Source organism: Vipera berus (genome assembly GCF_964194415.1).
Source record: "Vipera berus genome assembly, chromosome: 2".
NCBI lineage: Eukaryota > Metazoa > Chordata > Lepidosauria > Squamata > Viperidae > Vipera > Vipera berus.
The window spans coordinates 49,729,305-49,745,066 of NC_138203.1; the positions used below are offsets into that span (position 1 = coordinate 49,729,305).

At 37.1% G+C, this 15,762-nt stretch overlaps 1 protein-coding gene across 1 annotated transcript in view; it reads right to left on the reverse strand.

Annotated features, from left to right (window-relative positions):
- The window catches only part of TMEM232 (transmembrane protein 232), a gene marked incomplete at its 3' end in the record, with an annotated part of 115,054 nt that extends 99,382 nt beyond the window's left edge, over positions 1 to 15,672 (reverse strand). The window contains exons 1-4 of the mRNA XM_081318864.1: positions 15,389 to 15,672; positions 9,142 to 9,253; positions 7,947 to 8,052; positions 4,867 to 5,024 (exon numbers count right to left, since the gene is read on the reverse strand). Of these exons, the coding sequence (XP_081174990.1) occupies positions 4,867 to 5,024; positions 7,947 to 8,052; positions 9,142 to 9,253; positions 15,389 to 15,522 (510 nt within the window). The 5' untranslated portion in view covers positions 15,523 to 15,672. The remainder of the gene's footprint in view (positions 1 to 4,866; positions 5,025 to 7,946; positions 8,053 to 9,141; positions 9,254 to 15,388) is intronic.
- Between the last annotated feature and the right edge of the window lie 90 nt (positions 15,673 to 15,762).

A 15,762-nucleotide genomic window follows, 5' to 3' on the forward strand; every position in this document is an offset into this window, starting at 1 on the left:
AAGGAACAGGGAAGAAGGAACAGAGAGTGAGAGGAAAGAAGGAAGGAATGGAGGGAGGGAGGAAGGGAGAGAGGGAGGAAGTGGGAGGGAGGGAGGGAAAAGGGGATGAAGGAAGGAACAGGGAGGTAGGAAGAAAGGAATGGAGGAAGGGAGCAAGGGTGGGAAGGAGCGAGGGAAAAGGGAGGGAGGAAGGAAGGAACAGAGGAAGAAAGAAACAGGGAAGAATGAACGCAGGGTGAGAGGAAGGAAGAAAGGAATGGAGGGAGGGTGGGAGGGAGGGAGGGAGGGAAGAAGGAAGGAACAGAGGAAGGAAGGAACAGGGAAGAAGAAACAGAGAGTGAGAGGAAAGAAGGAAGGAATGTAGGGAGGGAGGGAGTGGGATGGAGGGAGGGAGGGAAAAGGGGAAACAGGAAGGAACAGGGAGGAAGGAACGGAGGGTTGGAGGGAGGAAGAAAGGAATGGAGGGAGGGAGGGTGGGAGTGAGGGAGGGAGGGAAAAAGGAAGGAACAGAGGAAGGAAGGAACAGGGAAGAAGAAACAGAGAGTAAGAGGAAAGAAGGAAGGAATGGAAGGAGGAAGGGAGGGAGGGAATGGGAGGGAGGGAGGGAGGGAAAAGGAGGAAAGTAGGAACAGAGGAAGGAAGGGGGGAGGAAGGAACAGAGGGAGGAAGGAATGGAGTGTGGGAGGGAGGAAGGAAGGAACAGAGGAAGGAAGGAAAGGAGAGTGGGAGAGACCATGTCCCAGCTCTCACCCCAGTCCCATCCTCCTCCGCCAAAGACCCTCAGTTCTGCCCCAATCCTGCCCAGGCACCCCTGAAGCGAGTGATGTCGAACTGGCCACACCCACCCAGTAGGTCACACTCATCCTGGCCACACCCACTCGCCCCCCCCCAAGGGCAACCACAATGCTGATGCGGCCCTCAATGAAATTGAGTTTGACACCCCTGTTCTAAACAGTTCCCCGTTCTAAATAGTTCCCTGTTCTAAACAGTTTCTCACCTATAGACAGAAATTTTGCCAAATTAATGCAGCCTGATCATACAGAGGTGGTGCTGCAGTATTTGCAGCTCCTTCCTGTGCAGGGTGAAAAATGATAGTATCTAACTATTAGTCACCAAGAATTAAAATAGTGTATTATCTTTGACAAAGAAACAGCATGTGTTTGGAGTTTTCTCTAAAAATAACTACAAAAAAAACAGATGTGATGAGACAAGAGTGAGGCTGCAAAGCATTCTGAATTTTTCAATATCTATCATTTGCCTGCTAACCCAAAATAAAGATTAAAAATGTTTTTTTTCCTTGAGGGATTACAGTATTTTGCTTCATTAGCATATTAAACTAAGAGGAAGACAGGAATCAGTAATATCTATGACAATTGAGTGCCTACATCATCATCATTATAGAAAAGAAAGTACCGGTAATAAAAAGAAGTCAGTAGAAAATGTCAGAATAATTGAGTTCCTCAGAACTGATAGACTTGTCTTCCAAATGTGTCTAAGTGCATATAAGATTGAATACAATGTTTTTAACACTCCAACGGCATCAAAAATAAGCTGATCAAAATTATCTGGACAAAAATATAGTTGTTAGTACATGAGAGACAAAACAAAGCATCCATTAATGACAGAGCAAATTTGCTGGCTGTTTGTGTTGAAAAAAATATTATTTACTCTCAGCTTCTAAAGTCAATCCAACTCCTGAGGATTTCTTGGACATAACTACAGTATGTACTTTTATTTATAGGTAAAAAAATGACCATTATCTTTTGAGAATTTTGTTTTCTCTTTCATGTCTAGTCTATAGTATTAAAATGTCCTAGTGAATTAGCATCCAAGTTCTAAGCTGGTCCAGCCTTTTGAGACCGAAAATGGCCGAGTGCTGCCACCTAGCTGGGTTTCAGGCTCTTCAATAGCATAACTATCTGTAGGCAAGTAATTTTTCTGAATTCGTAACTCTTTGGTTATTTGCAAGGTTCATTTTTTTATTGTACAACTTCCTCTCCCCCCCATTGTTTCTTTGCATTCTAGGATATGAAGCTACATTTTGTGAACTATCTGATGTGTAGTGCAATGCTAATCATGTAGGTTCTGTTCCAATGTATATTCAGTTTGATATTCTGTTAAGTTGTACAATGCTTCATGTTTACTTCCAGTTAAAGCAGTGGTCTAGAAACAGGAAGACTGTGAGTTCTAGTCCTGCCTTAGCCATGAAAGCCAACTGAGTGACTTTGGGCCAGTCACTCTCTCTCTCAGTCAACCCACCTCAAGAGCTGTTGTTGTGTGGAAAATAGGAGGAGAAAAGAAAATTATGTTTGTTTGCTGCCTTGAGATACTTATAAAATAATAAAAGCAGGATTAAAAATCTAATAAAAATAAAACTAACAGCTTACTTGCTAAAGTGAGATTCTCAAAAATATTTAGTAGAAAAATTAGTGAAGTCATAGTAAAATGAATTATTTAAGAAAGCTTAATAAATGGTAAGAAAAATATATATGATTAAAGCTCAGAGCCACATTATATCGTTAAGCAAAATGTCCCCATAAGCCGTTCAATTTTTATGGAAGTTCAATTCAGCTTTAAGAAATAAACATCTTCATTTGGAAATTTTCTTTTACATGGCACCAATTTCACCCTTGAATAGCTAATTCTCTTGCTGCTTCTTTAAGATATGTGACCAAACAAAATATATTATAGTTAATGGTAATCTGCGTGGAAGAATAAAGAGACCTAACAAATACTGAGAAGTTTATTATGCAAGGCAATATTAGTTACTTCTAAGAAAAAAACATTATTTTACAGGACCATTTTCGAATATTTATAATATGGATTAAGTATAGATAATTTATTTCATAGTTTTATGGACTTTTCAAAAGCAATGAATTCAGGAAAAAGCTGCAAAGTTGATAGTTTAAGCCATCTGCTTCATATGGAACCATTTCATTACATCCTACTGTTTCAGGTGAGGACACAAAAGATTTTCCAAATACGTAAATGAGAAAGACAGGATCCCAAAGACAGTTTTTTTTCAATGCCAGACCTCATCCTATGAAATAATCTCCACCCAGAGATTCAGTCAATTATAATGTTCCCTCTACTTCCCGACTTGTTTGTTTGAAAAAGTGTGTATGGCCGCCATTCTCTCTCAGTGACTCTGGGCAGCTTACAAAAATAAAAAATAAAAACCAATATACAAACAATGATATGTATAGTAAAACTTTGCTTTGTACAACTATTTCCAAAGCAAGCACTAATTTGTGCCCCACAATGTAAGCATGCAAGTAAATTGTAAATATATGGAACAATAACATTTTAAATTTAATATGTATTTCTTCACATAAATAAACTAGAAAATATAACAGTAGGCCACCTACAAATTTAAAAGTTGTGTCCTCAAATCATTTTTAACTCGACAACTGCATCCTGCAGGTTTTTTGGCAACGTTTTCAAAAGCAGTTTATTACTGCCTTGGGCTGACAGAATAGGACTAGTTCAAAGTCATTTCAGCTTCCTTTTTTTCCTTCTTCACCTCCTTTATCCAAGCCACATTCTTGTATATATAATGACTGGAATTGCCCAAGTGTTGAAGTGATTGTTGTTGCTGTTGTCATTATTTGGGGAAATGTAATTTTGCACATGCTTTTTTTTTTACTGTGTGTGCAGGTTTGATGGGTGGGTTGGGTATCTATCCTAGCATAATTTTGAAAGTCTGAAAACATGGCTTATGCACAAAGTCTTTGAAGTGTAATTGTTGCCTAGGCCTTAGTTGGTACTTAGTTTGGGTTTGATTTCAAAAGCAACAGCAGTCTACAAATCAATATATCAAGTTAGTCTATACTTGGGTCTTCAGGGAGTAATTATATGCAGTATGTCTGCTAAAGTGTAGACTTATTTTAGTTTATCCTAATGTAAAGTATCATTTTAGCAATTACACTGTTTCATTTTGTCTGGAAATTGAGTCATGGCAACTGGACTTCTTTTCATTTTTGGTCTGAGAGATTTTGCTGCTTATCTAAGTAGCTTCTTCTTCAGAAGCTACTTGAATAAGCAGCAAGAACTTTCAAACCAAAAAAAAAAGAAATCCAGTTGCCATGACTCAACTTACGACCACTCTACCTAGTTGACTGAGAATCTTCATCTTCATCGACAAATGTTTCATTTTATTTTTAAAAGGGAGATAATGTTTCTTTATTACTTTTCTGGAATATTTCTTTAAAGCAGTAAACATAAAGATCATTACTAACTAAAAATCATTACTTACTAAAAAAAAAGTCTAAATGACATTCCAAAGCAAAAAAAAAAAAGCAAGAAGAAAATAACCAGAAAACAGTTTCAAGTACTATCTGAACCTGTGATCTCCAGATGCACTTCCTGAAGTAAGAAATCTTTCCCAGTCCTAACGTCATAGTTCCAATAGATGAGACCAGTAAAAACAGAACTCCAAGGCAAAAGGTGTCCTTAAAGAACATATTGGCTACAAAGTATTGGTAGGATCAAAAGTGAAACCAAGACTGAAATTCCCTCAAAGGTTACAAAGTAACAAAATTGAACTTCCCACCCCAGTAACATGTCACTAATCACATTCCCCAATAAACTACTTTGGCGGGGCTTTCTAACAGAAAGCGCAACCCGCCAAAACCCCAGCAGCAATGACCTTGGTTCCCACAGGACAATTTATTGTTTTGTCTAACCTTAAAAGCACATATCTCCCCTCCCAACTGTGGCAATTAAAAACAAAGTTGCAGCATTGACACCTGCAGAAAGAGCAAATCTGCATAAAAGACTAAAGGGATATTAGCATATAAGATCTATATAATCACTGAAGATCACATATCTATATAAGAAACCAGTGTGTTAATATTAAAAGCATACCTTCAACAATTTGATTTCACATGAGAATAGATATGATTTCTGTGCTGCATCATAACAGAGTTTATACAAAATGCATTCCGCTACAAAAAATAAAATACTGATGTGTTCTGGAGCAATAGGGGCATGATCCAATGAAATTCCAAGAATCTCAAGAGCTTCTAAAGTAAAAAAGGAAAGGAAAAACAAATTCAGATTGGTATTACTATTTTACAAGTCTACAAAATCTTAATATTTCATGCAATACTTATCACACCTGCATCACAATGCTCGCCAAATTCTAAACAAAATAACAAGTGTTAAATCAATTTCCTCCAGATTGTTTGCCTGTTCTGATTATCATTTTGATGAAAATGTAATTAAGACTCAGCCCTCTCATAATTTTGATCAACAGTTGCTGAAATATTTATGCTAGAATGTGAATTAAATACTATTGCATAATAAAGCCATCTAATAAAGTTGAATGGGCCACCAAGAATGTGCAATGTGAGGCCCTGGGAAGCAATGAAGAAGACAAGATGTGACCTCCCATCACAAAACCTACTGACCACATTAAGGCCTTATAAGCAGAAGAACACCAATACTGACATCCCCTAAACTCCACTTAAGATGTTACCTGACCTGGTAACGAAATGTTTGGAAACCAACTCACAAGCTCGGAGAACGAAACTCCACCCTCAACTCAAGATGACTCCACTGAGAGTGGAGCTTATGATCATAGCAGAATGAGGAACTGTGAAAAGACCAGATCTTGGAATTCTTCTCTGAAAAAGGAGAGGACTCAGATTACCCCAAACTATTGTAAGCAGTAGCTCCCTGCAAGGAGACTGTAAGATAAGTAGTCTCCAGTGGCTTTAGAGTTCTGGAAGCTGAGGGAATCACCATCTTTGCTTTCTAAAAACTATTAAACAATAATTGTTTCTCATATGGGCTCAAACTCACAAGCTTACACAGACATATTTTAGTCCTGCTGGCTGGAAATTCTGATTATGGAAGATTCCAACATAAGAAAGATTATTCCAGACAATTCCATAATCTGGTGACTGTCCCAGATTGGATCCTGCAACATTATTCTGGAACACGTATATTTGCCTTAATTCCATAACATTTTAGAGACAGTTTTATGATTTGCCAAATGAAAAATACAGAAAAAGAAGGTGATTTTTGCTAATTCCACGTCTTGCCTGGATTGAAGGCCCTTCTGTAAGTAGAAGAGCATCTTTGGATCAATTAAATAGCTACCTAAATATTATTTACACTGATAAGTTTTAGAACAGTTTCAGTTCTCTCTCTCTCTCTCTCTCTCTCTCTCTCTCTCTCTCTCTCTCTCTCTGTATATTTTAATTTGCATAAATACACATAGAGCTATTGCAGCCCCATCCAGTATTGTATAGATAATCCTTGTTTTGTGACTGTAACTGAGCCCAAAATTTCTGTTGCTAAGTGAGACATTTGTTAAGTGAATTTTGCCTCATTTTACTAATACTTGTCTTGCCTTAATTGTTAAGTTAATCAATGCAGTTGTTAAGATAGTAACACAGTTGTTAAGTGAATCTGTCTTCCCCATTGACTTCGCTTGTCAGAAGGTCACAAAAAGTGATCACATGACTCTGGGATGCTGCAATTGTCATAAATATGAGTCAGTTGCCAAGCATCTGAATTTTGATCACATGACTCTAGAAATGCTGGAATGGTTGTAAGTGCGAAAAACAGTCAGAAGTCACTTTTTTCAGTGCTGTTAACGATCGCTAAATGAACTGTTGGAATTCAAGGACCATCTGTATTAAGCAGCCTGTGCTTCATCAGGATTGCATGCTGCTTTCCAGTTTAAATGAACTATCTGGGAAAAGCCGTGGCCTATTCTAAAGTCCTATTTCCTATCCATGATAAACCATAACAAACTTATTCCAGATCTCTTTGAATGACATCCCATTTTAGTTCTGCAGTGAATAAATACATAAACTAACAAAACAATGTAGCGTAGCTATGTATACAATATGGTCACTATTCACTTTGCATATTTAGCTTTAAGTCACCAACCACTTATTTTTCATTCAGCATATATATTTCAGGTAACAAGGAAGAAAATCTCAGATGTGGCAATCGTTATTATTGCCCTTATCCAACCACTTTATTACTTATCTCCCTGTATTTTCAAAATTATTATTTTAATTCTACTGTGAATTTTAAATAAAAGCTTAGGTGTGAGATATACACCAGCATTTTTTTAAAAAAATAAAATATTCTGTTCTCCAAGGATTTTAAGACAGAGAACAAAACATATTTTAGAGAATGCTCCATAATCTTGAGGGTCAATTATCATTTTATTTATTGAATAACTGGGGGGAAAACTAAAGCCTTTCATTATTTAAGGCAAATTATTTCAGTAGCTTACGCATGCTGAATTACAGCCTATTCACATCTAAATTCAGAAAAGGATTTCTAAATCAATCTTATTTGAAAATGAAATCAAAATGAATAATAATGAATGTATGTTGTTTTGAAGTTGCAAAAACAATAAGAATCAAAATGCAAGCTGTTAGAATCAGAGTTCGGTATGGTTTTTCACTGAACGAGTGGAATGTTTGCAGTGGTTAACCTCTGTCCATCTTGCTCAGAAGAAACATATGGGGAGGGCAAAGACCTCCTAAACATTATTTAACAATATCACTTTTAGCCAAAGTTGGATACAATAGGATAAATTTCCTTCTAGGTGCCCCCCCAAAAATATGGATTTATTGCATCCAATGTAGTCCAGACAAGATAGGTAAATGTATATTGATCAAATTTTACAATATCTGTGTGATTTACTTCTTGTGTAGAAACAGGGCAACATTTTGCATGTTAAGCAAATTATGTCATGTGCATCAATTTAAGTCATCTGCATAATGACATCATTATTCCAATAGCATGTTGATGTATTTTAGCTAATTGTGTATTTTTATATTGAACAAACAAACAAACGTAATAGCTTCTTTCCACCAAATACTTTATTCAAATGAGGTCTCTGTGTTCATAATTTAGCTGTATTTGTTCAGCAGAAAGAGAAAATGTGTATCTATTAAAATGAAAAAGCAACATACCTTCACTAATTTCTCCTTTGCACTGTGATAACATTATTGCCTCAGTCCATGCTACTGGAAGATTCACATACTTCCCACAGCCTAATACGTTGAGCCCCAATCGTCTCTGTCAAGAATATAAAATAGAAAGAAGCAAAAGATTATAATACCATTTCCGCCCCCCCCCAAAAAAAATAACAATAGACTTGGGGCTGAACTAAAGACTAATGAAATGAGCATATTCGGAAGGAATTCAGAAGAAATTCTTCAGACCTTGCACAAGTGTAGTGCCTCTGAGCTATTCATTAAAGCAGTCTGACATTTTTCAACCTTCTGCTTGGAATACATGTTGCTGATGCTGTTTAAGGAATGCATAAGACTCTTAAAGCAGTAGCATCTTTTGTCAGACTGGAAAAGTGGAGCTGCTCTAATAAATAACAGAAACATAATGAATGGCAGTACAGAAAGATAGCATTGTCAAAGTATGCAAAGCACTACTTAAAGATAACGTTTAAAATGAACTGCTGACAAGAAAATACAGGGGCTAGCAGAGATAGCAATGTTTTCATCTCTCAGCTTAACACTTAAATAAGAAGATAAATACTGAGTGTAATTATATTGTTACCACCAATTGAAGTGCCTTGCAACAAAGAGCAATTAATTACAAGCTCTGCATTCCAGCAATGACTTGCACTGGTGCCCAAAACCAATCCAATGAAACGTCTTTGGGCATTTGAGAGTAGGCTTTTAAAACATAATTCTGTCAGAGTTGGAGTAACTTTGCCTTATTTTTATACTGGATTGCCATAACAATATTTAACTTGACTACGAAAGGAAAGTCTGTCAGGCCATTTCTTTTTCCTCATCTCCTGGAACAAGAGGCAATAATTAAAAAGTAAGAAGTTTTCTGATGTCCTTTCCTCACCCCAAGATTGTTTTCATGAAATTACTTCAACGTGACTACATTTAAAAAGAAAACAAGTATTTCAAGCATTTTCAGCCTGGCAATATCTTATACATTTTAGATGTTAAAATACAAATTATTTTAACATTGTCCTTTCTGCACATCTTTGTATGAATAACTTTAAAAAGAAAATGAATATGATGTAGTAAAAAGTATTTTCATTAATTCTCAGGTCTTAAACAGCACCATAAATATTTAGGTTCAACAAATGGTCTTTATAAATGACTTTTTACGAATCCCACATATACAAACCTTGCATCTAGCAAGCATTTTTTTAGCCAGATCTATGAATGCTTCATTTCTTTCTGTTTCTGAGGCATTATTGAAATTCTCAATGAATTTTTCAGTAAGTTCAAATGGATTTCTAGAAAGATATACGGAAGAGAATATCAATTTAATTGGACAAATACATAGAATTAACCTTTCAAGCATAAAAGAACGGAAAGCTTATTTAATTTTAAAAGATCCATTGTGTAATGTCAGTCTTTAAGATTATCTGCTGCTGTCTCACTTTTACAAAAAAATTTATAGCTTCTACACATTTGAAAATTCTGTCTTGGTAAGGTCAGAACAATTTATCCTGGTAAGATCAGAACAATATATCTGTGTGACAGGCCACTCTTCTATCTAGATGGAAATACTGGTTTTCTATCCTGAAAGTAATCTAGCTTAAGAAGTTGCTGTCCAGAATTCAATCTGTTCATTAGTTTTGGCAATGAAATAGGCCAGGCTTTGGCCTAGATGGAGTTTACCAAAGCTCCTAGCTGGTACACTCCTGTGCATCTTTACCACTTCCATCTTAAGGTAACATCAGTTGGGACCAGAATTACTGTTACTAAGTGATCAGTTGTAAAGCCCAGTATCACATGACTGCAATTTAGCGCTGGCAGTTCTGCACGTCCAGTTGTTAAACAAATCCCACATCATCATTAAGTGCAATCTCACATGGTCACCTTTGCAACCTCCTGCCAGCTTTGCCAGTGACTTTGCTTGCAGAAAGATAGCAAAGAAGGTCACAAATTCTAATGATGTGACTCTGTGACACTACAATGTCATAATGTCAATCCGGGTGCTGAACAATCACATGCAGAGATGCTGCAATGGCTGGAACTTTGAGTACAGATCATAAGTATCACTCCTTCAGCACTATTGTAAGTTTGAATGATCACTGAGCAAGTGTTATTAAAGTTTGAATGGTCACTAAACAAATGGTTATTAAATACTGGGAAAACAAGAGCCAGTTGTTTGTCTTCTGAAGAGTGGGTCTTTCAGGATGCACACTTTCTGTACAAGATGTCTATTATTGTCTCTCCCTTGTACTTGACATCTTTCAAATGTAACAGGTACATTATATGCTGGGAAGGTACTGGTTTAAGCTCTCTCAGTGTGACTGTGAAACTCTGCCTACAGTTAGCAGCTCATTTGGAATTGCTCAAAGTAGTGTTTGACTGAAAGTCACCAAAACAATGTAATCATCAACAAGTTCTCCCTCCTACATTTCCACTGCTATTGAAAACCTTCTTTGCCCAACTGTTTTCCAAAGGAAAAGAGAATTCACTATCTCTGCAAGTACCAAGTGCAATTAATTTCAAATCTCTTCCAGGATAAAAACTAAGTAGCTGGAGCCACAAAAGTACAAACATATGTACAGTGAAGGAAGAAGCATTGATGATTTCACAAAACCAAAAAAATATGTATAAAGCCAGATTCTTATATGAAGTCCCATGTGGGTGGGACAAATTAGGAAGAAGAGGATTATGAAAAAGAATTGGTAAGTCCACTGTGAACCTGGACATTTAGGCCTAGCTTTTTTAAAACATACATTTATAAATGATACTGTTGTCATTAGGAGGCAGTTCCTATTCTCATCTCTCTTGGATTAAATGGGTGAACTGGAAAAGAGGTTCTCAATTTTGTCCTTCCATTTCTGGCATGTTTTCCCTAAAAGTCATTTAATATCAATTATTGCACTTATCAATGCCATGCTGTAAGCTTCAACCATATTATTTTGACTATTTTGAATTTTTTATCAATTGTGTCCTATATTTCCTTTCCTTTTCTATAATTTCATTTTTAAACTTATTTTGCTTCCTTATTTTTCCACAGTTGGCTTAAGACTGCTTACCCAAAAAGGAAATAAATAATGTGATGGATTCGTAGGTGTGTCTGCATCAATTTTGCTGGATTTTATCCTCTGCTGTGAATGCTTCTATGATTCTCACTGACTTCTTTTTAATAAACAAAGGAGCCACCCTGTGGCAAGTTTGGATTTTTTTTCTGGAGAAAAGTAACAGCTAGGAATTTTTTTTAAAAAAAAATGTCAAATACACTCTTAGTTAAGGGGGTGTATATTCACTACAGAAAATATTCCTATATTTATTTATTTATTTATTTATTTATTTATTTATTTATTTATTTATTTATTTATTTAATTGGATTTGTATACCGCCCTTTCCCGAAGGACTCAGGGCGGTTTACAGGGAATTGTTGTGACATATCAGATTTTGTGCAGTTATGCCATAGGAATCACTTGAAATTCTAAAGTAAAACTATGCCTTTTCATTTTTGTTTAATCAGTTGACTGATATTGCCTGAAGTAATTGATTCAGTTTTATTTGTAGATGTTAAATGTTTGATATAATATTGTAATTCATATCTATATGTGTTCATTAAGAAACTAATATAGAAATTTTTAATCAATAACTAAACTTGCAAAAATTAAATAATTGATACATAGGCATAGTAGAAATCAGGGACAGAACAGAATGTCTTTGAAAGAGTAAAAATCATACTTCCTATTAGCAGACTAAGAAAAAAGACTAACTTACACAATGGTATCTCTCTCCTTTAATTATTTACAAGGCAGAATAGTAACAAGAGTAGTTCCACATAGGTCATTAAGCAAGGAACTCAACTGATCATGACTTCCAAATTCTTGTCAACTTCTCCCTGACTCTCATTGTGGAAAGCTGGCAGGGAACATTGCAAATCGCAATGACACGACTGCAGGAGTGGTGTCGCCAGCCAGAATTTTGAGGACCAATCATAACTATCACTCATTCAGCACCACGTCACATTCGAATAGTTGCTGAATGAGTGTTTGTTAAACAAGGCCACCTGTACGAAGCTAGTAATATGTTATATCAGTGGTCAACAGAAATATATAAGTTATGGTTAACCATCATGCTGCTTCGAAGTTAATGACATTACTTCATGGATTGCATTTCTATCAGAAATAACCATTAATAATTTATGAATGTATCTAAGTCTATTGCACTAAGCATGTATTTGCTAGGAAGTCATCATTGTATCAAACTATGACATATACTATGATGGTATAGTGTAAGGCACCTTGATGTATGAATTTAATTATGCATGTAATAATCAATTCTCCACAGTCTTGGAATAACCTGTAATGATAGGATGCTATGAACTCTTCATGATAAGTGTACTGTATTCTCTTACATTATTAATCTGCCAACTGATAGCAATATATTTACGATAAGAGAGATGGATTTCGTGTGTCTGTGTGTATGAGAGAGAGAGAGACAGAGAGACTATACCTTGGCTGAAAATGTCCAGATGACTAACAGGGGCTAGAGAAGTGTTAAAGGTGGTGGAATCTCTTTCATTTCCTCCATTATTATTTATATAATTATTTATTGCATTTATATTTTGCCACAATTAAAAACAACTCTTGGTAATTTATACAATATATATTTATATATTTTATTAAATTTTTATACCGCCCTTCTCCCGAAGGACTCAGGGCGGTGTACAGGGCAATAAACATTAAAAAACAAAGTACAAAAGTTAAAAACAATTAAATGATTTATGCCTGATATATACAATAGTTAAAACCATATTAAAACCCAACCCCAAACCCATCAGACCAGGCCGGCTTGCTCAAATAAATAGGTTTTTAGATCCCGCCGGAAGGAGCGAAGGTCGGGGGCAATCCGGAGCTCAACCAGCAAGCGGTTCCACAGTTCTGGCGCGCCCACAGAGAATGCCCTCCCCCTGGGGGCCACCAGTCGACATTCTCTGATCGGAGGCACCCTGAGGAGGCCCTCTCTGTGGGAGCGCACTGGATGGAGGGAAGTTGATGCCGGCCACAGGTGCTGCCGTAGGTAATCCGGACCCATGCCATGTAGGGCTTTGTAGGTCATTACCAGCACCTTGAATCTCACCCGGAGGGCAATCGGCAACCAATGCAGCTCGCGGAGCAAACGTGTAACATGGGAGTATCGGGAGACTCCCAACACAACTCGTGCGGCTGCATTCTGCACCAGTTGAAGCCTCCGAGGCAAGGCATCCCGGTTCAGATAGGGCTGCAACTGGCGCACCAGGCGAACCTGGGCAAAGGCCCCCAGGTTCGCCTAAAATATCTAAGTACAAATTAAAAACCAAAACAAAGCAATATAAAAAAGCTATATGAAAAGAAATTGATGGCAAGATCTAAGCTAAAACACTCTACAAAATAGCGAAGTGAAGTCAGGAAAGGAGCAAGTCTGCAGAAGAAAGGTTATTCCAGATTATGCCTAGTCAAGGACGTGAGGAGGTGTATTTAAGTAACATTATCACCCTCTTCAAACAGTAATTTATCCAAGCAAACTTCTGTTTCCTTTATTTGTAATGTAGTGGGTCCGACGCAAGGAAGAGACGCCAGCCTGAGTACGTGTTCAGCTCTTTATTGGGGGGGTAGCGTACTGCCAGAACAAGGGCTACCTGGCCTCCTTAAATACCCGGCCAGGTAGGCGACCAGCCAATGGGGTTGGCCCAAGGTTTCCCACCGAAACTGGGTTTCCCGCCAAAACCGTCCAGGCCAACGCCCCCTGGTGGCTGTTGCTATGCAGATGACTTGGATACATAACATTATTTTTTAAGAAGGTATCACAGAAATTAATTTTATTAGTTCTCATCAAGAAAATTAATGTCATATAAAATTCCATTTAATGGAAACTTAAGATCAATTTTTAAAATGTATTTAAATTCAACTGACAGGACACTGCTGATAATGACTCACAGATGAGATTCAATATGGATTCTACTATTTCATTTAGGCAAACAGATATTATTCTAAGTAATTATCCTAAGTTTCACTCCACCTATTATAGTTATAATAGAGAGCTAATTCCTTAAGCATGAATCTTATTAATAGTTTCCAGTAAATTCCAGGACATGGGATAATATTTTAGTTCCTAAATGCGGAGGACAGGTTTATTTTTGCTAACTCAATTTAAGTGCTAAGATTATTTTGGTTTCTTATTCCCCTTTTTCCTTAAGCAGATAGTTGTTACATTTCCCTATTATTTATATAAAGCTCTTCAAGTGTTAACGTTTCCTATCTCTGACTGAAATCCAATAGTATCCGCCTGTTCACAAGTGGTATAGATACCACCATTAGAAGAAATTGCTATTGTACCTATGGAATGTATTATTTACATGCAGTAAATAACATGCACCAGAAAATGATCCAGAATGGATTTACAGGTATTCCTCAGTTAACATCAAAAATTGGAACCATGATTTCCATCACCAAGTGATGCAATTGTAAAGCACAATATCGCATGACAGCACTGCTTAGCGACAGCAATCCTGAAAGTCCCCATTGCAAGGTCATTAAGCAAGGTCATGGGTCATCAAGTGAACTCTTCCTCACAACTTCCCCCAGCTTCTAACAAGCAAATTTAATGGATAAGACGATAGGAAGTTGCAAGTCCTGGGCAGCTCACAAACATGTTAGTGGGCAGGTAAGTAGTTGCTATGGCATGATGAAACCACACCCAAGCATCGGGGGGGGAGGGGGGAGGTGCTCTGGAAGGTAAAGAGGGAACACAAGCCACAACCCAGCCAGGTCAGGATAGCTGCTGGTGGCGGCAGGAGGGTATGTGTGTGGCTGCTGTGGCACCACACAAGGCATGTGTGCACTACAGAATAAGGGAACCCTGGGATCTTACACTCCAGGCTCGGTTCTTTGGGAGAAAAAGTGATGGAAATGGGAGTGATTTACAGGAGTGACATGTGACCTTCCCTGCTGGCTTCCCCATTGATTTTACTTTTGAGAAGCCAGCAGAGAAGGTCATATATGGTGATCATGTGACCATGAGACACCACAACTATTGTAAGTGCAAGCCAATGCAGTTTCCCAATGTTCAGATCATGATCAGATGACCGCAGGGGTACTGGGATGGCCAGAATTTCTAGGACATATCATAAGTACCATTCATTCAGTGGTGTCATAACTTCAAACAGTCGCTGAATTAGTGGCTGTTAACAGTTCAGGAATCTATTAGCATAGGCTGAAAAGGCAACAGTGAAGTCATGTCCCATCTATCATATTGTACACCGTATCTTTCATTTTCTATATTTTGAGGACACTTTATTTAAACTCTAACGAAGTGTTTCGCTGACTTGCTCTTTGCTTAAGGCATGGGTTGAGAACCCTGAAAACACTAAAGGTATAAATACTGCATCAATTATCAATATTTAAACTTACCTAAGTGGTTTTCTCTTGAAATCAGCTGAACATTTTTTCAGATATTCAGTCACCAGTCTCTGATGAAGCTTTTCGTGCTCATCACGGGACACAATGCCAAAGTTATAACACACTGGCACTTTTAAAATAGGCATGGTGTTGTAAATTCAGTCTTAAAACAAAAAAACAAAAACAGTACAGACAAAAGGAAAGATTACAATTTCCTATACAAGACTAAGCTTTAAAAGTTTTTTGTCATGTCCTCCAGGGAATTGAAGAACAAAACAAAACAAAAGCAATAATTTGGATATCCTAAAAGGAACAAGCAATTTAAAAATACTTAGGTTTTTTTTAGCACTCTACTTAGAAAACAATTTAAATGGCATTATGTTAAT